Genomic DNA, 26,672 nt, shown 5'->3' on the forward strand with positions numbered 1-26,672 from the left:
ACATCTTAAGCGCGTGCGTAGTATTAATTATAAACCACAAATTTGGTAGACGCGGCCAGCGGCTGGAGTGATGGATGCCTCGCGACAATGCTCCTCCGGGGACGCGTGTGGGCGGTGTCATGACAGCCAAAATCTGCACTTTCCTTCGACTTTCTCTCGGAAGTGCGAAAGGTGTTCACGGGGGGCACGCAATGCTTATTCGGTAGCAAGCACGGCATAGGTGTATGCGCTCTAATATTGACGAGTCTTGTCTGTCTCATCTGACGTACAGTGCATTGCCACTTTTCCGATATTCAAAGCACCTGCATACCCCCTCGTTTATAAAGCTGTGTCGCCGGCGTCAAGAGACGATTTGTCGATTAACCGGTGCAGTGTGATGTGAGAGGGTAGCAATGGCTCACAGACCCGATATCGCGGTTGTAGTGTTATTGTTCGTGCTACGGGCCGGCTCACCAGCGCGTTTCCCTGTGAGTATACACTTCCTTTAGGGCGGGCGGATAAGTTTAAAACTTATACTTTAAAATTTAAAATAAAATTATTATTTAAATTTCGTATGCTATTACATGTTATGTATTATACATATATTGCATGTGTTTTTTTTATAATAACAAAAATATGCATTTTTATTATTATTTAAAAGAAAGCATTGTTAATGCCGATTGTTGTAAAAATCAATGAGAATAATGATTTTTAAATGTCTGTTAGTATTTTTTCATTATTTGTATTTTGTATTACACATAAATGAATTATTTCTTAAAGACTTACTTTACTTACTTACGTTACCAACTTTGCTAATGAATTCATTTTATAGATAATCGTGTTAATTTTACTGACGCCATAAAGAAACAAAATCTATTGGATTTTTTAAAACATAGAAATTGAAATGATTTTGATATTTCTATACTGTTTTTATTCTGTGTATAATTTTTCCTTCTATACTGGTTTAGCCATCACAACATTTTAAAACCAGTTAAGGCTTTCGTTATATTTTTATTATATCAGGTGTTAATAGCAGCAAAAGTAACGTCTCACAGGTATGTTAATGTCTATTAATTATTGCGGCGTGTAGATGTCAATCAGTATTGGTTACACGAAAAAATGTTTTTTAATACTCCTTGATAGGGTATTGACAGTAGTTAATCTGTATTTTACAACTGTTTAGACGTGTCATTGCCGCAAATTGTGATAACTTTATGATATGTTTTTAAGAACAGAATTTTTACCATAACTTACTATGGATAAGCCAATTGGTGAAGATTAGAATGTTATTGATGTTGGGGTTGAAGTTGTCCTTTTATTTACAATATTGTTATTTGAATCTTAAATCTCCATTATTTCATATCATAGTGGAATTATTTGAGGTGAGAATAATATATATTTTTAATTAGTCAATGTATTGAATTATAAACAAATTACATGTTATCGGGATTTGAGATTCTGGAGCTCCGTAGTTTTAAAAGTTATGTTACAAAAGTATTTGATATTTATTAATTTAGGTATTTTTTTATTAATTCCAATATATTTAAAAAGAATTTGTCAAAAGTCACAAGCAGAGAATTTTTTGGAAATTACCAATTATTACGTTACGTTTAGTTACATACGCATAAACAACATTGTTATAACAAAGAGTATTTTAACTTTGGAAACAAATTCACGTCTTACCAAAGACACTTTAAAAATAAGAAAAAAATAATCAATTCACTCTTACTTAGAATATGAATCATTACGTGTTGTTGCGAGCACAAAGAAAACAAAGATGCTTCCTTTTTGTTTTTTACGAACGTAAAATGCAAATTGTAAAATACAGTTAAGTATTTAACCCAATATTCATTTTTTATTTATCATTTCTGACAAATTTGAAATTCCTTCCATTCCATTGTGCCCAAGAAATTTATAATAAAAATAACCTATATTGAATAAAATGTTGTAAAACATTACAATACATGTAATAATTGAGTTTAATTTATAAGGCGGATTCAATTTAAATAGGAAATAGAATAAGATTTTGAATATAATTAATTTCTAGTAAATACAGTCAATTTTGGTGTTTGTTAAAAACCAGTTCTGATTGAGATTAATATTACTTGAAATTGACATTAAATTTTACATAAATCAAAATTTTATTATCGGCTTCGTTTAACTTCCATTTTAATTCCCATAAAACCATATTACATTTAGCTTAATATTGTATGAGTAATAAATGTCTTTTTTTGTAATGAGAACGATGTTTTTAATTATAAAAGGACAATAACAATATCATTTTTTATTTTGTAGGTTAATATACCATTACTGGTAATGTTGCATTAAACGGTACTCCAGTGAGTACAAATGCTATTAAAAGCACTTTCACTAAATCCTTGTTTTTGTGCGCACAACTCCTATAATTTTATTTTGGCAATTACATTGCATAATACAATAGAACCAAGTCTTTCCCGCGCTTTATCACGTAGCGAGTTGCACAAGCGTAAACGTCACGCGCTTAAGATTTTTCTCAATCGACTCTCGATGATTTGTATTACAATAAAGTTTTTATTCCATCTGTGACGATATGGGGTGATTGCCAGCATCAATCGCGTAATTATAATACTTAAAAAAACTTTCGTATTTTGACAAGTTTTGTACAAAATTTAATTAGTAAGTATCGGGCGATACTGGTGAACATAAGATAAATGTTTTTATGGTAAAAAAAACTTCTGTTTTCACATCTCCATGATAGTTAAACAAATAGTAAACGTTTTACTTTCCCCTTTACTTCACTAGTGTCCGCTAATGTGGAACCTATACTAAACTGAGTCACCTAGTGTTTCGGTTTCACTAACGCTTCTAACAAGGTCGATGTGTAGTAAGAAACCCATCAACGTCAATTCCGCAAGATAAGGCTGATACAATTACCTGTTTCCGATGTACACGGTGGCGAGTGATTCATCAATCATCATTTTTTTCTATTTATTTCCACGAATAATCGAAATTAGTTCCGCGAAATTTCACTTCGCCAATAAATAATTATATCGAAGTTTCTAACAGTATTTATGTAAATAAAATTTACTGTTCGGATATTCTTAATTTACCTACTGTTGGTCATTTTCACAAAAGCATATAGTCGAATTGAGATTTTAATATATTTTATTAATTAATTTGATTTTTTAATTAATTTGTGCAGCGTCTATATATCGTAAAAAGTATTACCTAATGATAAAAAATCTTGTTAGTTTTTGCTGATGTAACATTTATTTATAAAACTTTGTTACATACATTGTAAACTAAAATCCTTATTATTCAAAATATTGACTGTAACAACATTACTTTATTCCCTTATATATTAAATCTTCCGCTCTGTATAGTAGCTTTTCTTTCTTGGTAGCAGGCCATATTCTTTAGAGCTCCAGATAGCTACAAAGATACCCAAGTCCTCCAAATAACCGTGGGGTAAATTCATTGTTATCATCATTTTTATTATATAGTGTAAAAAATGCTTTTAAATATGGAACAGTATACTGTGTCCACAGTTTAAAATAAAATGGTGATATCTCTGCAATTTATAAAAAATGTTTGAGAATGTATAAAACTGATATTTTCGTTAAATATCCGATTACATGGTGGTACTACATGTAAATATCGGTACAAATAAAGTGAGACAATTTCAAAAACATGGCAAAGAGATATTGGTAGAGTATATTTGACATGTCAATTTAATTTTGGTCTATCAATGAGTGTGTGTGCATTAATTGAACCAATAACAAAGTAGTGTGGGAAGGCAACGCGACAATAGCCCGACCGCGCCCACGTTGTGCACGTCACTCGTCCTCAACTCAATCTCCATTGACATAGTATTTATCAGTGTTTACAACTGAATTCTTCGGAAGCGTTCTTGATACCTATATCGATTGCATTGCCAAAACATCGATACAATCATCATACAAGTATCCAGAAAGTTAAAAGATTAACTTTGATCTGGCAATATTACTGGTTTTAGCACGGTCATTAGTTAACACTTAGCACACTTTTTTATAGTTTTTTGTACATACTACATGAATTTGCGCAGCAATAAAAAATTTCTATTTCATGAGAATTTGAATATCTTCGTCTGTTTACTTATACTGGTAATAAACTCTGTACATATTGTGACGACGTGAATTTTTAGTGGGTGTTTTTTTTTGCTTATTGTCAAAAGCTGTTTGGCCGTTTGTGGTGTTTACTGCTTTATCTACTGTTTTATCATCATTCAAGGGACAAAGCGCTGAGGCCTTTGCTTGAGGTTTTACTTTACTTATTGTACCGGTTTAGTGTGGTGTGGTCTTTCATAGTTCAATACGGTGCATCTCAACCTTTTTCGTTTCCGTACTCCTTAAGAAAACTTTTCATTATTAACTATCTATCTGTAATATCTCTATATCTATTCCTGCAAATATGTCTCGTTTCTGTTAATGTCTATCTATCGTCAATATTGATTTTTAAATATAACGTTTTTACTGTAGAAGTTCCTTTAGGTGCATTATCAATTTTTGAATTTTTACATTTTATTACCTATTTACCGTTTCCAAGTATATTCTCAAATTATTTGTGATTTTTTATATTATATTTTGAACTTCCTATTGTTGACAAAATACGTTAGAATAATGTTTATATAAGTAAACCGATTAAACTCGTTTCTCGTTTCCACCATTAACACTAATTTTCACGAAGCTCTAAATGCGATCGTACCACAGGTTTGAAATAACTGGTTTAATTTGTTTATACTAAGTAGTAATTAATTTATACTAAGTAGTTTAAATTTGGACAATTTCTGTAAAAATGACAATCAAAACTTGTTCGTCTCTTTCGTTTTGTAAATAAAGAAAATGTTTGAACGATTTTTAGATTTGATGTTTTGCACATTTTTATGAAATAATTTTATGAATTATAACACGTGTTGGTATTTTTATTTATCAAATATTGCATTTTGCATTCCATATTTCTGTTATTATTTTAATAAACATTTTATCATTTGCCACGTAATAACATAGATATTTATTTGTAAAAACAAACGAGCGTTTGTTAAACCCTTTTAATTAAGAGAATATTTATCATTATTTTAGTTGTAGGATGTTCACTGTTAAACATTATCCTCCTCCGTAGATTTCCAAAAGGACCAGCTATAAGCGGCCTGCATCCACCGTCTTTAGACGATTTTAACAAGGCCGTTTGTCGACGATACGATACTGTACTATTCGTGGTCGCCGATCCATCATCAATTAAATCCCCAGCGGCCATCTGTTATTCATGTTATTTGGCCTACTCACTGCCACTTCAACTTGCCAATCCCCTACTTTGGTTACTTGTGTTAGTCTACGTATCTCCTCATTTTTGATTTGTACACGTAGCCAAATCCCGAGCATAGCTCTCTCCACAGCTCGTTGAGCGAATGTTAGTTTTCCCAGAAAGAGAATATTGACGTAAATAAAACATAAATATTATTGCAACAGGAGATACTGCCCCTGCAGGGCTGGTGGGACGCGCGTGACGGCGGGGACGTGCAGGTAGTGTACTTACCGGCGTTAATCCCGCGCGAAGCACAGTCCACTACGGACGAGGACGGCGACGTCCCGCTGCCTTATAGTTTCAACGCCTTTGGACGGTGAGTAAACTTTCCATATAAAACATAAATAATATTCGCCTAATACAAATTGTAAATATCATAATAAATATAATAATGTAACTAAAACATTACCAGAATTAGAAAAATATAAAGACACGTTTCTTGTATTTTCCGATTTTTCCAGTGTGTTATACATTTTGTAAATACCAGAGGCAAACAAAAAAAAGAAAAATTGTCTGAAAACCTTTGTGTGCTTACCGTACTGGAGTAGAGTATATATACCATACCTTTGGAGTAACTTGGCTGTCTCAATGACTATAAAAGTATAATAATATATATATAGATCCGCTGAGTTTTTTTCGCGTGTTCGAACAGGTGGTATACATCTTGATATCTTTATAAAACTTAATTAATTAAACGGTTTATAATCCTTTTTTGTTATAACCATTAAAATTAAAACTATACATAAACATGTAAACGCATTATGCGTGTAAATGTTTTTAATGTATTTTGTAATTACGCTGTTATCTATGTCGTCGTGTATATATGAATTTAAATGGCCATTTAACTTGAGCTCTATTTTAAATTTTCACGTACTGAATGTTTTAGTAATTAAAACGTAAATATGCTATCATGCTCACTTTCACACCTCGTGGACTCTCTCAGCAGCCTTGTTCACGGGCTGTTACATTCTTCATCCATTATTTGTGATTTTATTTATTAGGAGGGTGCCAAACGGTTAGGTAACTTAAGCTCCATAGAACATGACTTGAAGTAAGGGCCCCTGAGAGAACTAGGGCTGCCACACGAGGCGTAAAGTATTTTTGATTTCAGGGTACTTAAGAGGGCCGAGCCTCGGTAGCTGTTATGAAATCATTATTTTTTTTTAGTACTCATTTATCGTCTTCCCCTATAAAGTTAAACTAGGGTCGAATGCCCGCTAATACGTGTCGTCTATTTTTACAAATATATTGGCAAGTAACAACTAAAATTATTTTAAGTTGTTAAAAGGTTCCATTTGATTATATTATTGGAACCTTTTGAACACTACGATTCCTTGTAAATAATTTATACATTAATATTAGAAATAACTAATAGACAGCTAAGTAACTAACGCCAAAATCTATTTTGATCCGATATATACAGAGCTTTATCGTCTTATAATTGTAGACTACATTAAGTTATAACTGTAGTAAGTGAAGTAACTAATTATTAGCGCTAAGGTGTTTTAATATTGATCGTCCTTTAAATTTTTTTAAATAATAAAATTTGATTTATCTAAAAGTATCAGGGGGCCGGAAAGTAATGTCGTTTCTGTCGACATATTTTACAGAAAAACCTATAGATTTTTACCGCTCCGGCATTAAAAATTTGTGTACTAGATGATAAAAGATTGCTGATAACGAAGGTGAATACATTGTTAATTAGAAATAAAAACTTAATAAAAATGTTGTCGTGTGAATTTAACTTAAGAAAGAGACATTATTTTCCTGTTTCCCTAATATTAATCACGGGTTTTAATGCAATTATTATTCAAATTTTATATTGGTATCAATTAATTTTTATGACACCATAGTAGATATTTAAGTGTTATAAAATCAATTTGTTTTTTATAAAATTATAGAGAATAAAATTTGGACAACATTGAACACGTACTCTACAATCATTTTTGCATAACCACAAAATAGTCTTTTGGTTCGCTTGCTATTAATGATTAAGCTCTGCTTATAATGATTTAAACCGCAAAAGAGGTATTCTAATTCGACCATGCTGTGTTCCCATTCCCAGTTCCGTATGACGTAACATTACGCAACATGACTATTGTTGCATAACTGCAGGCTTTAAGCTTATGTATTATTATTACCGTCCAATGTTTTATAACATTTATTTAATAATAGTGTATAACTATAATAATACATCAATTTCTTCAGACTTTATTTCATTCATGACGATTAAACGTAAACAACTGATAATACAGCATGGTTCGCAATAGGTGTTTAAGTTTTAAAGGGGTGAATGTATAGCTTATTTGTCAGCAACAGGCTTTAAAAGTTGAATATCTACTTTAATCACCGTGTATAAAGTGATATATCTGAAATACGTTACACAAATTTATTTTTTCTAAGGAATCCGACAGGTCAACAACTTCTGGAGGTATATAAAATCTGCACGGACTGAGAGTATTTTAAAAACCATCGATTTTTGGATATGATGTATTTTAATTCAAAGCCTCATCATATTTACCGGGTTTGAGGCAAAATGTGTAGGACGTTAGACGTCTTTACAATAATTGAACTATTACATATTGAACAGGACTCCGGGAGCCGTTGCATTATCTGTTTCACGGTCGTTTACACGGACGCTCCACGGCGCTACAGCGCATAAGGCTCTATAAACAACCTAATCGCGATAAGCGTGTCACCCATGTTTTCGTTCTTCTATGGCGAGGAAAATGAAAGCCTGGTGTTATGGATGTCGTGCTCGAATTTAAACTGGCGCGACAATTTGAACGCGTAAGAATATTTTAACTCTAAAAAAATATAGGCCGTAGTGGCCAGTAATACGGGGCGTTCTAATATGAATGCTACTAATCTATGACCACAGGTCATAGATCGGTTTGAAGTCGCTTACCCCTACTGAATGAGTTGAAATATCAACGTCAATAGGAAATGCTGCTTGCCAACCTACTGTAGTAAGTAAAGAAAATCTTAAACCAATGTTCCGTAAAACACTGATCATAATCTTTATTTTAACTTAAAACAAAAAAAAATAACTTAAAATGAGAGCTGAATGAAAATGAATATATATATGTGTGTGTAATATAGCAAAAAGTTTTTATCAGCAATATCAGTCAGAAAATGTCTAGGTCATCGGAGAACACGGTTGTACGGGCTAGTAATTATCATGTGTGTATGAAAGTATCATAATTAAATATACAGGACCTAATTACTCTTTTATATTTTAACATACATACGAGCACTCGATATATGGCGATGCGCTGGAAAAGAACGTTATGCTACAAATATTAAAGTACCTTTACTCTTTAGTATTTTTCATTGCCGTAAATTTAAAAAAAAATTAAACGGCAATTTGTTCCATGTTTAATTGTGATCGATTTTTTTCGAATCTTTTTTCGAAATTCGATCGGTTTAATTATAGGTGATAGATAAGAAGGGTTGTCATATCGTCTCTGTAAACAATTATGTCCATAATCATTCTATAAAATAAACCTAGTTGGAGTAAAACTACAGTTTAAAAGATGTTTTCAGTAAAATTTTGCATTCAGTAAATTTTTTTAAAAAAGAATTTAACATTAAAATAACGATTCCTAACAAATGTATCATTTGTCGTAAAATAATTTGAATTTTACTACCAATAAATAACAATTTAATTAGTCTTTTTTATTCTCTGTATCAATATTTTTTAATCAGTCTTCGTAGTTGTACGCTTTAGAAAGAAAACCGTAATCATAATGTAGTCGTCAAACTTTTAATAAAACCTTCCACATATATTTTTCCGAATATGTAAAAATAAACCAAACATGAGTTTTTTTGAAACCTTTACAAGCACTAACACTGAGATATAGTTTTTAGATATTACAGATTTAACTATTAACTTATTTTAAAATAATGTTTATATATGAAAAATAATTTAAGTATTTTTAAATATAATATATACTTACACATTAATATGTATATATTCAATATTTTAAAAATATGTTTACTGATGTTAGAATCTTTCTCGCAAAAAGCTATCTCTATCCACAATTATTTTTTCTATTTTATTTTTTGTACCATCGGGTTAACAACACGTATACAGCTCTCTTTTCTGTAAACGGTCACCGTTCACACTCATCACGCCATGACACACCTTGAGAAACTTTATTAAATTATTTTTATGAAAAGCTTAACTATATATACTCAAGAAAATCTTTAGAGGAAGTGACATGATATTTCTTGGGATTCTTTCTCGGGAACGCATCAACCCGTGACTATTGCAGTGCTAGGTTTTGACAATGGATTCCCTTTCTATAGCGAATGATCAAGTAGTTGAAGTGACTTTAATAAAAACGCACACAGGAAAAAATTGGTTTCTTCTAAGCGTTCAAGATCTTGTGAAAGCTTTGGATCATGATAAATTGTTATTACAATTTTTTGTTTTTAGTTGATATGTTTCATTAGATTCTATTTAGTGGTTTTAATTTAAGAAAAGTATTCAAAATGTCATGCAATTCATCACTATATAAAAAAGCTCGAAAAGAGTTTTCCTTTTTAATAATATCATGTGACATAATATGTTCCACAAATAACAGCAATCCTTTATATTTAAGTGGCAGCTTTGTAGTGTGAATAAAATGCGAGATGTAACCAGACCATTAATTGCTTAGTTAAAATTTGTCCTTTGCGTATATGTTTTGCTAATTGTTCTAAATTGGTCTCGTGAATTGATATTCGGAAGACATAACATAGCCCAGCATTATTTTTAAGAACATAATTGATTTTAAAACATAAGCAGTTTATTCGCTCTGCTAATTTCATTACTTAATAGCATGCTAAAAAGCTGTGTTATATCATAGGAAGATAATTTGTCGTGACGAAAATTTTTTTCTTATTTTTTAAAAAGTTTATTAGTAAGTCTATTTTGTTGTCTATGTATATCTGCTGTAGGCATTTTCATTAATCGCAATGTCCAACATAACATATCATAAGATAAAGATTTTCTGTTGCCAACAGCTGTAAACCTGACCAAACATATGCAGAATTTTATTTTTTTTACTGCTATAAGCGCTAATCCACTGTAGAACAAATTGGTTTCTGAAATAAATCGTCTGTATTTTCCTTTAGATTCTTGTACATACCATCGCACCGAATTTTACGTTTCTGTTACCCTGGTACATAAACTTAAAAATACGATGTAGACTGCATTATTACAGGACTATTTTTTTTCAATTCCAGAACCTTCGATTTGCAGCTAGTACCAAATCGGCGTTTGGTGTCACCCCAATTTGCAGTATGGTCGGAGACGGGAGAGGAGGCACCCCTATCCGAGATCGATACGTCGTGTCATTACTTACATGCTGGTACTACTACAGTTGCTGCGTTTTCTGCCTGCAAAGACCAGGCTCTTGTAAGTACATTTATTTAAAATGTCTTTAAAATTTCGTTTCGTGAAAATTATCAAAATTTATAACTGTCTACACTGCCATTGTATAATTATAGACATTAAAAAAATCTTTACAATATTCATTCTCATTTCACTTTTTTTTGTTTTTCCTTAAAGATTTTCGCTTGATGATAGGACTAGACGATTAAACATGTAGAAAACAATGTAAATACTACACGATACGATACACGTACTTTTGGAACACAAAAGTAACAAATTTTTATAAAAATGTAAAGGTATATTTCTATTACGAACAGTTGTTGTTGGTTATAATTGGATTATTTCGATTTAGATTTTAACTGTTATTGATTAAAGCATGTACAACTTTACCCATGAAATAACATTGTGTATGTTGTACACATCTTCAGTAAGCAGGTGTATCAGAACTTATGATTGCTTATAAACTATTAAAGTGATTGGTTTAATGCAAATAACAATTTTGCGTAATTGTTAGGCCTTTCAAAAAATAGAGCATAAGTGTTTTAACTTTATTTAAGTAACTTAAAAATATGTCCTATAGGTTAATTAAAATTAATGTCCTGTCGTTTCCGCAATTGAAGCGACACAGGCCCCGAAACCACGTTTGATAAGTGTATAGGACGTCTTGTGTTGTAACAAATTTTACTCTTCAAGTTCTTGAAAATTGTGGTATCCATATTTCTACCGTGGTAGGACTCAGGATTTGTGACATTCATGTGCTACTGGTGCGCTTTTTCTAAATAAATAAATATTATTAAAGGTATTCGTTTTGTTTTCAGCATGGTTTAATAGTAACGGATAACTCGACGTATGAGGTGCGGCCATTACCGCAGGGCGCGAGCCGTGCACAAGATGGCGTCGGTCGCACGGCGCATGCGATACGGCGCGCGCCGCCCCCGCGCCCGGCGCCCGACGACGCGCAGTACATCCGGCCACGTGTGCGGCGTCCCCGGCAATCCCGTGTGCGCGCACACACGCCTGCCAAGTACACCATCGAAATCGCCCTGTTCTTAGACGAAGCTGGTTATAAGCTCTTTTACCCATTTCTCAACTACAATGAAGCTGATTTACGTGATATGCTTCTTGCATATGTCAACGGAGTAAGTTATGTAAATATTTGTTAATTAGTTGTTAATTATTTGTTTTTAAACTATGGCCATAACTGTGCCTATGGTAACACCGAATAATCGAATAGTTAGTGTAAGAGCTGGCTTATACAATGTTACTGTAAGAAAAAATATTTCCAATGATACTTTTAATTTTGTTTTCTAAAAAAATACATACGTTGGTGACACTGAAAGACTTTAAGAAAATGTCAGTTTGAAATAACGAATTTTAAAATTCTAAGGTAGTAACTTTTACTTACCTTTTTACGTGCTGCGGCGGCAATTTAAAAATATATAACGTTTCGGCGTAACTAAGAGTTAACAAATTTCTTTGTATAATTTATGACCATTGTGCTTACAACTACTTGCTGTCTCAGATAGCTATAAAGACACGACACATCTCGGTTAGCTTTTGGTGACGGAGCTTCATCTCGTGCTGTTTTTTTTTCAACTTTACATTTTACAATTAAATAATGGGGCAAATGAGTTCAAAGTTAGGACCATGTTTCTTTTAATCATAGTGAAAATCCGTTACAAGGACGTTCTTATTCACTCGATACAGTCTGACATACCTATAAATAAAGTCGATCAAGCTTGGGCATTGATATCAGTTCAATCTGAAATATTTTCTAAGATTACGCCCTTAGGAAGCTTTATGGTAAATAGATTCTTTATATGACGCCAGAAGAATTGCCAGAAAAATAGCGAGGAAAAGGTGACCATCTTGTTCTGTACTCCAACACGCTATTATGCAATAATTGATATCGAAAAGAGAAAACAGTATACGCAGACCGGTACACCAGCATTTGTTTGCCGGTTGTATTAGGAAATTTCGAGAACCTTATTGTTAGGTCTCATTCTTTTATAGTCTCGACCATGCACCATGCGATTTTCATTTACTCTTGAAGAAGAGGAGACGGCGTAAAAAAACGCCGTGGAAATTACCTCCAAAGGGGGTGGGTCCACTGCTTCTCACAATCGTTTTACCGGTTACAACGACGCATAGATTGTAATGGGACTATTTGGAAAAACAATAAATTATTTAATAGTTAATTCTTATTTGTTATTGGTATTCCAAAAACTTTCTGTGTCAGATCTCGTAAAAATTATATGTTATGTGTAACTTTATAGAAGTTACTTTTGCGTTCCAGGTACAAGCGTTATACTATCACTCATCATTGGGTACTAGGATCCAATTGTCCTTAGTGCGTCTGACATTGCTGCGAACGCAACCAAAGGATTTATCAGTACACGCAGAGAGAGGCAGACTACTTGACTCGTTCTGTGCATACCAGCGCTCGCTTAACGTAGAAGACGATGACGATCCACAACATTGGGATATGGCGCTGTTGCTCTCTGGGTGAGATTTTAACTTTAGTAACAGAGATTGCTTGGCATTAGAAAGGCCAAGGAAGTCATTTTGACTATTTTTTAATTCCTCTAAGAAGAATAATTATGTATAACATAATTTATTAGATTTAACTTTGTTTTCTTTATTAATAATCACGAATAACTTTTTATATGATCGTAAATTATATAAAAAACGTTTAAAATTAATTTTACCGAAGGTTATTATATTATATATATTGTTACTTTTTTTTGGTATGTAGCGTTCACGTAAAAACGATACGCGTCTTAAATTATTCTTGCACATTCGAATTTCGTTCGAATATGAATTCGGAAAACGTTTATAATATTATCGTCGTCTTTGCTTTTTGAGAAGCAAATTCGTGCACGTTCACAACCAGAGATAGTGTTCTTTTTTTTAATGGTTGACACATAAAAAAAGCAACGATTTTTACAGACGCTTTTTTTCTTGTGTTTAGTTCACTTCGTCAGTTTTTTGTTTAGTCGTTTTAGAGCAGGCTCAAAATATTACTAATTTAATTTTAACGTAACTTTCAAATAAATTTAAGCTGAAAGTTGACAAAATAATTTTGAATGTTTGTACGTATATTTTGTCTAACTTTTAATTAAATATATAATAACTGCAATTTTCCGAACAAGGACCGAATTTCATATTGAAAGCCTATCCTCGAGATTTGAATTGTACTTCTTCTAATAAAATAGCTCAATTTATATTAAAGACTGTATATTGTAGCTGTATAATTTATTTTAACCGGGTAGTTAATAGTACGCCAACCCATAAGATGGATAGATCTTATGGGAGAGGTATATGTTCAACCGCGGACGGCCTAGGACTAAGAGGTTGATATAAATCTGCCATGACAAAAGTGATCACACCGGAAAAAATATTTTTTCTAATGGAATGCGACAGGTCAAAACTTCTCGCAGTACAAAATCTGCTAATATCTGTAATCCGAATTTTGAAAACTGTTTTTATTGTTATGTTATCATTATGTTTATTTTTATTTATGAAACTATTGATTTTTGGTAAGGGTACCATACAGTAATTGACAGCCTATGAGCTAAACACTTACCCTTTAAAGCTTTTACACCTATAACCAACAACTGAATAATGCAAAATTATTATATTATGTTTGTAGACTTGACTTCTACTCGGAGGAGAGCGGGCGTCGGAACGGCGTGACGATGGGCCTAGCGCCGGTGGGCGGCGTGTGCCTGCCAGCCCACGCGTGCGTGGTCTCGGAGTTCGGCACCAATGACCTGCTTGGTCGTCCCTACCCCTCCGCAGGCTTCACCTCCGTTTACATCCTGGCTCATGAAATTGGACATAAGTTTGTTTTTTTTTTCAATATTTACATCCACAGACACATTTCCACAACACGTAATATTTTTACATATATCTCATAAATATTTGAGCTGCTCGAAGAATAGCTCATTTGTAATGGCGATGGGCAGGGCACATCGACGGCCGTTGTGGTCGTAAGGTTCTTTCTTTTGACTATTCTTCTCTTGTCCGAGGTATTGATTATTCATACATCCAACATGATTTCTATAGCATATGGAATCCATCGTACGTTAAATGAAGAATTTTTGTATTTGAAATTTTAAGCAACTGTTTAAAATAAAGCTTATGCTTGCCGGATTGCTGGTATTGAAAATATGAAAATTTAATTCCTGAAATCGATTGTTAATGATGCAAACAAAGAAAGGCTTAAGTCTAAAGAAGTTATTATGATTTGAATCGAATCAATTGATTTCCAAGTATAATATTTTATTTTGATCAAATCGTAGTTAATTTAATTTGAATACACACATATAATAAATATAGCCATTTACATTGGCTGGTTTTTATTAGTCATTATCTATTTTAATCTTAAACATTAAGTAGGTTTTGTTCCCAAACGTATTAAAGATTAATATGTAATGTTATTGATACAAGGGAATATTAAGAAATATTCATGTTAATAAAAAACTTAAAGCTCTCTTATGATCTAGGTACTATCATAACACCTCGCTTTGTGTCAGGACATGTAATATTGGTAGACGGCAAAGGTTTTACGGCCCTGAATATCCTTTGTAAAGAACTAAGACTTCTGGAACAATAAACAGCTGTTTAAATTTTTTGTAAAAGTGTTTTTAATCCATTATCGTGCTTATAAGAAGATAATTATTTATTTATGTGTATTTAATATTATAAAATAAAACTTCGTTTTATCATCTCATATTTACTAACTACTTAAATACTTATTTATTCACTATACCTGTATTAGAAGCACTCTGGTCATCTTTAAAAGGACATTTATACCAAATATGTACTTATAAAAACAGAATAATAATTTGTGACGAGGGAGTTCTGACAGTGTGTGTTTGTTGTTAGCCTGGGCATGCACCACGACGGCACGGGCAACACATGCGCTCGCGACGGCTACATCATGTCTCCGTCCCGCGGCACGCACGGAGAGGCCACGTGGTCGCGCTGCAGCGCCAACATCGTTGCCGACTTGCAGTTAGTACCACTTTTTTGTTACTGACAACACCGCTCGTCTGTCGGCATTTAAAGCTTTCTCTGGTTTGAAGTGGTAGAACACTAAAGGCGCTTAGCGTAAATATCTTTTAAGCAATTAAGCTCGCCGGCGCCAGCCTGTTATATAATTGATTGCATTCATATAAAATATTCATAGAATAATGAGGGCGCTAGCGCTTCCTTTCGGTGAGCTAGAGCTGTCACTCGAACTACGACTAGCATTCCCATTCGCAGGTACCCGAAAGGGCCGAACCCTGATTGAATTTGTAGTCTAAAAGAATCAGTTTCTCCTCATCCTTTTGTAATTGAACAGCAGATACAAACAGAAAAAAACTGTCGGTATCACGATGCATTGTTCTTTCCATCACTCAAGGTCAGTAATGGAAGTAAGAATGTTACACATTTAATCAAAAAAACAAAATTGTGAATCCAATTTAGTTTACTTATAAAATTTTGAAAACCAGTGACAAAAATAATTTACAAAATTGAAAACATTTAAAGGGTATATGGTCGCTTGGAAGTTGGAATATGCGGTATGAAGTATCATGCAGTGACAGTTTGTTACAAGGGGAAAAAGAATAGTAATATAAAGAAGCCCAGGAAGGGAGGCCAGGGCCAAGGAGCTCACCATACGAGTATTAATTCTGGTCCTCAGAGTCTTGAGAGCAGCGCGGATCTTGATCCTCGTTGTAGCACTGATTGTCTGTTGCGCAGTAAAATCATATGTGGCGCAGATGCGGTTAGTCACAATGTCGAAACGATAATGGTAGGCGGAAGAAAGTTTTGTTACGGTTTTTAACTTAAGCGTCAGTGTTGGCACTTCACAGCACAGCTTGTTCACTAGGTGTTTTTAGGCGTGAGTAGGAAAGGGATAGGGATATATGGAAAGGACAAATTGACAGCTACATAGTTATTTAACAAATTTCGAGTGTGAAATATGAATGCGAAAAAAACAAAACGTATTGATAATTAGAAAAATTATAAATGTAATATATATCGCGACGTAAACAGTACATATATGATATATATTGTCAACCCTGGAACAACCTTATTAAGCTCATTTGAAAGGTAATTTCTAACATTGGACAAGATATTTCAATATAAAATATATTATAATATATACAATTTAATTGTTGACACGTGTATTATATAATACAATTTTAGATAATTAATAAATAAAAATTCTTCATGTTTTTATTTGTTCACCGTAAAAGATCAGTAATATAACTTACTTACTATACCAATATTCGGGAATTTCGTAAAAAATATATGAATTCATTTGAAGGTATGCACTTTTAGATATTATTCCAAAGGAAAATCACAAAAAAGCTTTCGATTTCAGGTGGGCTACTTGCTTGTTCGACGGTAGCGACGACGATGAAGAGATCCCTTTTGAACTCAATCATGAGCGCTTCGGCGGAGCTCCTGGTGTGGTTTGGGACACAAAGAAACAGTGCGAGGTTAGAACGCCAATCAGATCTTCAAGCAAGCTTTTTATAGTCGCCACAGCGGGGTCGGTCAGTGTTTTTTTACCATCTGTTCTGTATGCTAGTTGGGTTGGTTGCTGCCACTTCAACTTGTCAATTTGCAGGGCTACATCGGTTATTTTTATTTGTCTACAGATCTCATTCTCTTCTGATTCAACTCTAGAAAACAAAAAGCATACTATTGTAGTTTAAGAATTATTTCCACCGCCTTAGGATCGGCTTCAGATAGGCGACAGGCGATATACATCTTTGTCATTGTGATCATCATGTAACCCGATAGACGCTCACTGCTAGGGATACGGTCTTACGCTGTCTGCACGCAATGACTTCCCCACGACATTAGTTACTTCGTTGGTTTTGTCTTTGTCCTGTGTCAATAATTTAGTTTTTCGTATTGCAGGTGTTGCTTCGTGATATGGACGCGGCAGCGGTAGATGAGCATGGCGGGGGCACAAGCGGAGGCGGAGGGCATTGCGCGCAGTTGATGTGCCGGTCCCCGCACCGCGTGGGATTCTACTACGCAGGACCTGCTCTCCCGGGCACGCCGTGTGGACTACGCAAGGTCTGCACTATTCTAACTCCGGGTCCTACAGTAGTAACATTTACATACTCTTACCTTGTACAAAATGACTGACGGTGGGTGTACACCGTGGCGCTGTCAGTTCAGCACGCAGTGTGATATTAAAAGGATTTGACGTGACTTGTGGACAAGGTTGTAGCTTTGCGGCAATCCTTACGTTAATAATTATGAGTTATTTAAACAATTACCTGTCGCATGTGTGTTAAATAAAAGTAAAGATGTTATTTTTATGTAACATCATAACAAGGAGGTACTGCTTCTTCTTTTCTATTCCTGTTTGTCTACTGGTATTTATAGCTTGAGTTCTTTTGAGGTTAATGAGTACTGAGGGCAATTAACGTATGCATCGTCATAATCACTACGATCGAGAGAGAGAGCTTCTTCATCCTAATTGAGATGAAAGAATGTTGTGTGAAGTAAACCATATGACTAAAAGATACCTTTTTACGGAACGTTTGCTTGTAATGTCAAGGCTACATAGCGAGATAATGTCATGAAGAGGTCCTACCGACACAACAACAAGACTATTCTGGCGTCGGTCGGGACTCGTAGGTTACATTGTCATATAAATGTTTGAACGTCATTTGTTATTAAAAATAATGTTTGTACCAGTGGTGTCAAGGCGGCGAATGTGTGGCAGCGGAGACCTTACCTGCGGCGGATCCGCCCTCAACAGACGACAGTGCAGATGAAGTTTGGAGCGACTGGAAGTCTGGAGTGTGCCGTTCCGGTTGCACGTTCCGTGGACGCGGGGCTCTCGAACGACGACGTTCCTGTGCGAAAGGAAAAGTGTGCGAAGGCGCCGCTTATGAGGTCACGTTGTGTGATGATAATAAGGTCAGATATCCCCAAAACTCTGAAAAAGAAAGTTTATTTATCTATATTATAGGTTGGAGAAAACGTCCTTCGCATCTTGTATGAAAACTCAAAACAATTTTTTTTTCAAATGTTTATTTGTTTTTATCTGTATCTATGCCATTTTGTTTGTTGAATTTTTGCTACTTTTTAGTTAAATAAATGCTGATGTTGCGGTCAAAATTTTGGAACTTCTGATAAAATAACACGACAAGTAGTTTTGGCAGTGCTCATTTGATATTAACCTGATACTGCCTAAAGAATTCTGAAGAAACCGTAAAAGATAGAGGTCTGTAGGTGCTGTGTCAGAACTATATGGCGTTTGCAGAATCACCTCTCAGCCAAACTCTTAATTTTTGTGGAGTGTGGTAGACGCGACGTGGATAGGCCACCATTAGGTAGACCGACGACGTAATCAAGGTCGCGGAAAGTTGTTAGATGCATAGGACTGGTCATCGAGGCGATTTTTGAAGGAAGCCTATGCTTAGCAGTGGTCACGTATTCGCTGACACTATGATGATTTGCAGGTATGTGGAAAGAAAAAACGCGTGAATGCGAACGAGTACGCGGCGCGACGCTGTGCCGAGTACGCGGCCCGGCTGCCCGCGCTCGACCGCAGCGGCGGCGGTCTACAGGCGCCTCATGACCAGAGTGAGCACCAACTGGTTTCAACATGTTTACACCAGCTATTTAAATTGTACTTTTATGCATCAGTATAATTATAGTGCTACCGAAACCACTGTACTGTGCTTTAGCAAAGCCCATCTTGTCGCGTTTTATACACATGCGGGAATAATATTATGAAGGTTACCCAGGTCTAGCGGCCCATGAGTTTACACACTAGCCATCCGACGTCTGGCAACAAGATGAATATTATCTCTTCGCTGGAAGTGTGATGTCGGTCAGAACTCACGGGTTAGCAATTGGTCTATAACATACGTAGTTAATAGTGTAGAAGCTTCAATGGCTCCTGTCAGTATTTATGGGAGATCTATAAAAAAAATTACTACAACCATATTGATTGACTCTTTGATCTGATTTATAATTCATGACCAGACATGGTGCGTTTTATAAGTACAGCAATTTTTTTAACTGCTTCATTTTTTTCACTTTCACTAAAGCCGTGTGCTCATGGCAATAACAACTTCAAGGAGTTTGAGCGCTGAAGACAATTAGACTTATACAGTAACTAAGACCTACTTAAACAAGTGGAATATTCTAGTCTAGCAGTAATTTTGACTTCCCATTTTCCTTAGTCGGGGATCTGATGTTTCGATAGCACTATTGTACAGAACAAGTATTGAGATAAATATGTAGTTATATGTAGTAAAATTGTTGGGGTTATTTTATGAATCTATAATATTTTATAAACAACAAATGTCGTCTGCCTGTCGGGGTTTCGCTGCGAGAACGAAACAGAAATAAAGAGATCCGTAATCACGGACATAGCTCGAAGAACTCTGTCGTCTGAAGTGACAGTAAGTGGCAGTGGGCGGGGCATATCCTCTGTGCATCTGGGGTTCGTTGGGGCCTAAAGTTTCTCGAGTAGCGACTACGAGCTAATAGACGTGGCGTAGATAGGGCCTTCCCCGCTTAGTGGAACGACACCATATATAAAGTCACGGGAAGTCGCTAGATGCGGGCAAAGCCAGGCCGGTCACCATAGCGATCTTTGGGGGTGGCCTATGTCTCATAATGGGCAGAAAGAAGATGCAGGTAAATAAATGATCGCAATTCCGTATATCAGGGTATAATGAAGATGGAAAAAAGTAAAACGTATTTTTTTTCGCAGCTCGCATGTGGATGGGCTGCGCGTTGTTCTGCCGGCGTGCCGCGGGCGGAGGGTTTTACGCGCCGCGCGTGGAACTGAACGCGGCCGGCCTCGACCCTTACTTCCCAGACGGGACTTGGTGCCACAACGACGGCAAACACGATTACTTTTGCTTACAGCATCACTGTTTACCTGAAGTAAGTACTCTTACGTAGTTTTCTGGCATTTATTGGCCTTTTCATTCAAATTAGCCCTAAACAAGTAGGATTTACACACACTTCTGAACCGTCGATTATTTTAACATTATTCGCAGTAAGCTACTACTGGGTCAGATTGTGAAGAAGAGCAGGCCAGAAACCCAACCGTTACTCTTTAATTTTACAATGTTTGATGTATACATTATTATATCTACCATGTAAATGACTCAACAAACCAAATTCCACACATTTCGATCAATTAAAAACTCTTGATATAATCAGATTTATTTAATAATAGACTTAATTTTCGATATAAAGTAAAAAAAAGAATTGGCTAAGAAAGAAAACGTTTTCGTAAGCAATCGCTTGTTAAACTGTACCGTGTATATTTAAACCACAGTCTAATGCAGCCAATCTTTACTATTGAATGTTCGTCACTGACAGACTAGAAGGGTATATCGTCAGTGTCATTTTAGCCGTAGGAAGTCCACAGCTTGACACAAGACAAGGTCATCTCTTCAGTTCATGCGTGGGAGTTTTACGTTGCTCTTTCCGGATCACTTCCGTCGTAAGGCTCCAGAGGCTATCTGTTCTACGGGCATTAAGTCCGCTGTCACTTCAACTTGCCAATCCTCTGGGCTATGTCGATTATTTTCATTCATAACCAAACCTCTTCAATTAACCTTGTAAAGAAATCTCTAGCCTTACCCTTCCCGGGGACTCGTTGAGCAACTATGAGCTTGTGGAGGCGGAAAGAAGAGATTTCGTTTCCGACGTATTCCATAAGAAATCCTATGGTCATTCTAGGATGACCATAAGGAGGGCTTTGGTAGGTATAAATGTATGTATTCTCATATGTGTATCATTGTGACGAAACATTTCTCTATCCAAATAAAAAGTTCGATTTTACCAATGTGCATATCTGACTTTTAAATATACAGAACTAGCCTCGATAATGTTCATTAAAACATTGTACGATGTCAGCTTTGACGACATCACTAAGGTAGCAATGTCTCAAGAGAACTCCTCGGCGTTCCCAGCAACAACTCTCTCCCTTTGTGCTGTCGGGTCGCCGTCAATTAAATCCACTAACTTATATTAATCCACCCTCAATAATGACTGTATATCTGGTTGCAAAATATGTGTCTACCTTACAATTATCAATTTTAATAATTACCTGATTTTACAATGCAGTCACGCGTGCAAATCATCATAATTTCAGCCAAAGGACGTTCACTGCTGAGGATAGGAAACCTATGCATGAGGATTTTCAGTAAGACCGGTCTAACGCGGCCTGCATCGAGCGTCTTCCAATGAACTTGACGAAATCTCAAATCAGATATATATTTTGAATTTAACTTAATAAATGATAACAACATGTCCTGTATTTAAAAGTAAGATTTTTAGTTAATATAGTTTGATACTGATTACACAATGAAGATATGATTAAAGAAATTATGGGTTGGATTCAGACTGCAGTATATATTAGCGTAAGCGCAAATCATTGAGAGCCTCCTAATCCTATTGTTTATGAAAACAGACGCGTCATCTCACGTGCTTTACTGAATCACCGCGGGGTCATAAACACTCGTGCAACAAGATAACATGCATCGTTCAGTTATTACGTAATTAGATACTCAGGTCTTATGTTAACAATCGTCCTTTAAATTCAATAAACCTGTTAATCATTTAGTCATTACATGTATACACGATAGTTTATATTATAAAAGTTTATTGAAACAAATGAGTGGTACATTTCGTTACATTTACCTTTTAAGTAATCTTAACAACTCTTAGATATAGGTTACATTGATTTATTTTTTTTCTATTGTAATACGACAATCCATTAACTTCTGTACAAAGTCTGCAGGGACAAATAATAACAATATAACATTATCTTCAATAAATTAGTCAAGTATAATGACTAATGGTAATAGGTTGTGTGTTCAAATAGATTGGGGACTTGTTTTATACAAATTGTAAACATATTGTGTAAGCAAGACTATACAACCAAAAGATATGTAACATCAATTTACTTATATTATAATTCAGTTAGAGAGAAAAATACCAGTAACCCAATTTGATAGAAACTAAAATAAGATTTAATTGAACTCGCCTATAGTAGAATCAATTAATTTAAAGCTACGAGGGTTACAAAAGCGCCCTGATATGACAGAGAGCAAGCTTAGACGGCTGGAATTTTTTTATTGTCACTTTAACAATATTTTTCACATAGTAATATAGAAATTTTATAAATTTTGTTATGGCGTCAAAAAATTTCAAATTGTAAAAATATGTTTTTTTTTTAGTTTTCTTTAATACTTTTTTTATTTCGTTACATGAGATTCTTCTACGGTAGAGTTGACCACAAAATAATTAGAATTTTTTTGGAGCCTAGAGAAATAGGCATAGCGAGGTTACCTATATTTTATAGTGCTAACCTTATGTACATTGTATTTTCTGTTATATTTATTAACATTGTTTCACATATAGACAGAGTATTATAAATATGTCGACTACGTACTGTCAGTGAAGTAATTTAGAAATTTTATTTGAGATTTTTAATTGTATTAGAGATACTTAAATTATAAAGTAATTTCCAGTTTAGATAATGATGTTTACATTTACTCAGGACTGTTTACATTCGGGTAAGCAGTTGGCACGTAATGGTACTGCAGTCCACGCATAACAAGACTATCGGTCTTTTATGTTTGTCCCACAAACACCGCGGCTGTTTTATGGCTTCTGTCTTTACGTCACCGCTCCTATCATATTTGTTTCACAATGTGCACTATTCGCTAATTTGTCAAGATTTATCATGACGTTTAAATTAGACCGTGATAAATTATTTTTTTCTTGTGACGTACGGCGATGAAGGTAGATTGTCGTGATCGAGAAATATTGGTTATTTATCGTACTAACGCGATGAACGCGAATCGTGACATCTTACTTTCCGTAGTTATGTAACGACACAACGACCAAACTGCAATCAGCGTCCGTGCACTAATCTATTTAGCGTGTTAACTTGGAGGCAAACTGAGTTAATTCGTTTTGTTAATAAAATCCAACTTCCTGACATGTGCTATGGTCCGACCGGAACCGCTACATCGTGTTAAGTATGCATTTCGTATAACAAAGAAGAAATTTCACCTAAAAACATTGACAAAATTTAAACCAAAGTTAATAATTTTCTCTGGTGAAAAAGTTAAACAATGAAAATAAAAATTGTAGCCAAGAAAATGGAAATTCTGTTGGGATAAATTAATAAAAATACTATATTAAACACTAATTTTTTTTTCTTAAAAATTTTAATAAGTATAACATATTTTCGGGATTTTTTACGCTAAAAACTGTTAAAAGAAAAGAGTTCAACGCGAATGAAGGAAAATAAATTATTAATTTTAATAAAATTCTAAATTTAATTTTAGTTCTTTAGGTAAAATTTTAAGTACAATCGGGTGTCCGAGGATCTTCAGTTGGATTTTGATATCTTCCCTTGTCACCCAAGTATTAGCGCGTGCACCGGATGTGGACAAGGACGTGCACTGCGGTTATTATCAAGGTTGTAACACACTCACATGCTGTAAATGGAAACTGGAAGTAATATTATCTCACGAGTTTGTTTACACGCAACGTGATGATTTATTTCCTATTTTAATGTCATTAATTAAATAATATATATCCTAAATAGTTGAAATATTTTGAAAAAAAAAGGTTACAACGCTTTCTTTAATTTTAAATAAAATAAAAGTTTAAAAATATTTTCTTTTTCAATATGTAACCTTTTCTGTATTTTACGATTTGGTCATTATAAATTATGATAAAATTAAAAGGAACTCCGCTTGCCTTTAGAGTTATTATAATATTTATGACTCAACTTCACATCCTAGACTGAACATATTAATTACATAATTTAAAATGGTTAAAAAGGAATGTTTTTAAGAGCTTCTCTTTTAATTTTTCTTACCTTAAATTAATAAATTCTAATTTAGAGAAAGGGAATAAAAGAAACCCAAATTTATTTTACAGAATTGTAAATTTCTTATTTTTCTATTTTCGCAAGCTTCAAAAGATTTTTTTGTTTTATTTTATTTCGAAAATGTCAAACGCGTCATGGTTTAATATTTTTTTGGGTTTCTATGTTTTTTTAACTTTTGACTAACTTTCGCTCTATCCAAATTAATATACTAGGAATAAAATATTTATTTTATCACTTTTCGCATTCAAATTGTGTCTCTGTGATGCAATGAACATTCGTATACGCCGACGGCATTATATCTATGAATTAAAACAAAAACTTAACGTTATATAATAATTTAAATTAGATATTTATCGCTAGTATTTATATACAGCAATTCTTTTGAAAAAATAAATAAATTAAGACTGTAGTAGTACCGCTTCTATTATCTTTTAGGCAGTCTCTATCGGTTTAGACTTTTCACTAAATCACTTCATTGACATAATAATCATTGAAGTTACAAGTTAACATAATTTATAATTTATCTTCGTGGGCTGTTTGGTAACACCGTATTTGAATAAAAAAAATATTGGAGATTAAGCGTTTTGTCGTAACAATCTTATTTTAGGTGAATAGTTCAGCGATTTGGTAATTTTGCGAATTTTGTCGGGTTTCCTTAAGGCCATTCAAAAAGGTGTTAGTTACGATTATGACATCTTCGTTCAATCTAAATCTCTTAATAACCAGCCATTTCTTCAGATTTGGAAAAATAAGATAGTCTCAGGGTTCTAAACCATGAGAGTATATTTTGGGTTAGCAGTTTATGCATTTTTGCTATATCAACTACGCAAGTGCGGAATCATGCATTGTCTTGATGGAATAGCACTTTTGTTTTAACCTATAAGCTCTTAATACAAATATTAAATAAACAAATTGTATTTTATTGGAAGATTATATATTTTTCTTTTGTTATTACCTGTAGAACTTCAAGATGGCACCTCAGCTGCATATTTGGGATCTGCCTAGCCAAGATATTGGAGGTCCGTTCAACGCACGGGCACGTTCAGTGGATGATGACGCCGCAGCGGATATGCGCTCCTTCCTGTCCCTGGATGAGGCTGGCTCCTCGCTTGCAAGGGCCGCCCTGCCTCCTCAAATGCCTGACGAACCTGAAGACGACTGGGAGGTTATCGATTACATAGAAATAAACAAAAACCAAACTGACTCTACATACATCTGAACGTTACAAAGACATCGAGTACTTTATCTTGCCAAACGTATTTTAATGCTCTCATTATTAGTCTATTCGCTGAGTGGAACTTAGGCAAGCATGTCACGTGCCTGTCCTTAGTAACATATAAATAAATCTTTAGATTTACGATCGCTCCGTTCGTAGTTATATTGTACTGGCGGTGCTTGCTAATTACTCTTAGCGTGTGCTCCGATATAGTTAAATTCGCATTTACTAGAAATTTAATTTGATTTTCAGTATTATAAGTAAGATTAAGTTTAAGCACAGGAATATATTTCTATACAAAAGCTAGAATATAAAACTGAGCGTTTATAAAATATAGTTATAAGTTTTTATTTATCCTTTTTCTTCTTTAGGTCCTTTTGGAATACGGAACATTTACGAGTAATTATATTGTGTTTTAGTTAATTTTTAAAAAAATGCATTTATTTATTGAGTTTTACTTTATTGCTTAGTTTAAACCGAGATATAAACGCTAGTCCTTTTGGTTAAAATAGTGTAAGAAACAGTTCATTTTTAAGTAAAAAAATAACTATATAATAAATATTTTAAAAGTGTAAATCAAAGCTATGGTTTTTTATTTAATTACCTATAAAATTGAATACGGTATATTTTACTGTATCAGTATTTTTAATATTTAAACTAGAAAATTATCAACACCAGGTAAGTATACTGCTGACAATCAACCAATCTACTTGTATAATTCCACAAATTATATAAGCAGGTTGGTTGAAGGTATTAAAGCTTTATGGGGAAAACATACAGGTCATTTACTATCAATTAATGTATTCTCGTTCATGAATGAAATCCAAATCAAATCAAAATGAATGCCTATCAAAAAATCAATGGATTCAGAA

At 34.2% G+C, this 26,672-nt stretch overlaps 1 protein-coding gene across 1 annotated transcript; it reads left to right on the top strand.

The window, feature by feature from the left end:
* The first annotated feature begins 392 nt into the window (after positions 1–392).
* LOC137926677 (A disintegrin and metalloproteinase with thrombospondin motifs adt-2-like) lies at positions 393–26,316 on the top strand. Its single transcript, XM_068770352.1, has 13 exons — positions 393–467; positions 5,463–5,614; positions 10,531–10,702; positions 11,497–11,817; positions 12,975–13,183; positions 14,331–14,522; positions 15,569–15,697; positions 17,058–17,175; positions 17,603–17,764; positions 18,395–18,619; positions 19,165–19,288; positions 20,430–20,605; positions 25,546–26,316. The coding sequence occupies exons 1-13, from the start codon at positions 393–395 to the stop codon at positions 25,801–25,803; spliced, it is 2,313 nt and encodes a 770-aa protein (XP_068626453.1). The 3' UTR covers positions 25,804–26,316.
* The last annotated feature ends 356 nt before the right edge of the window (positions 26,317–26,672 follow it).

The sequence above is a fragment of the Battus philenor genome, unplaced genomic scaffold (assembly GCF_028537555.1).
Source record: "Battus philenor isolate CCGP_79_NKW_IND1 unplaced genomic scaffold, ilBatPhil1.0.hap1 SCAF_3, whole genome shotgun sequence".
NCBI classification, from domain to species: Eukaryota; Metazoa; Arthropoda; class Insecta; order Lepidoptera; family Papilionidae; genus Battus; species Battus philenor.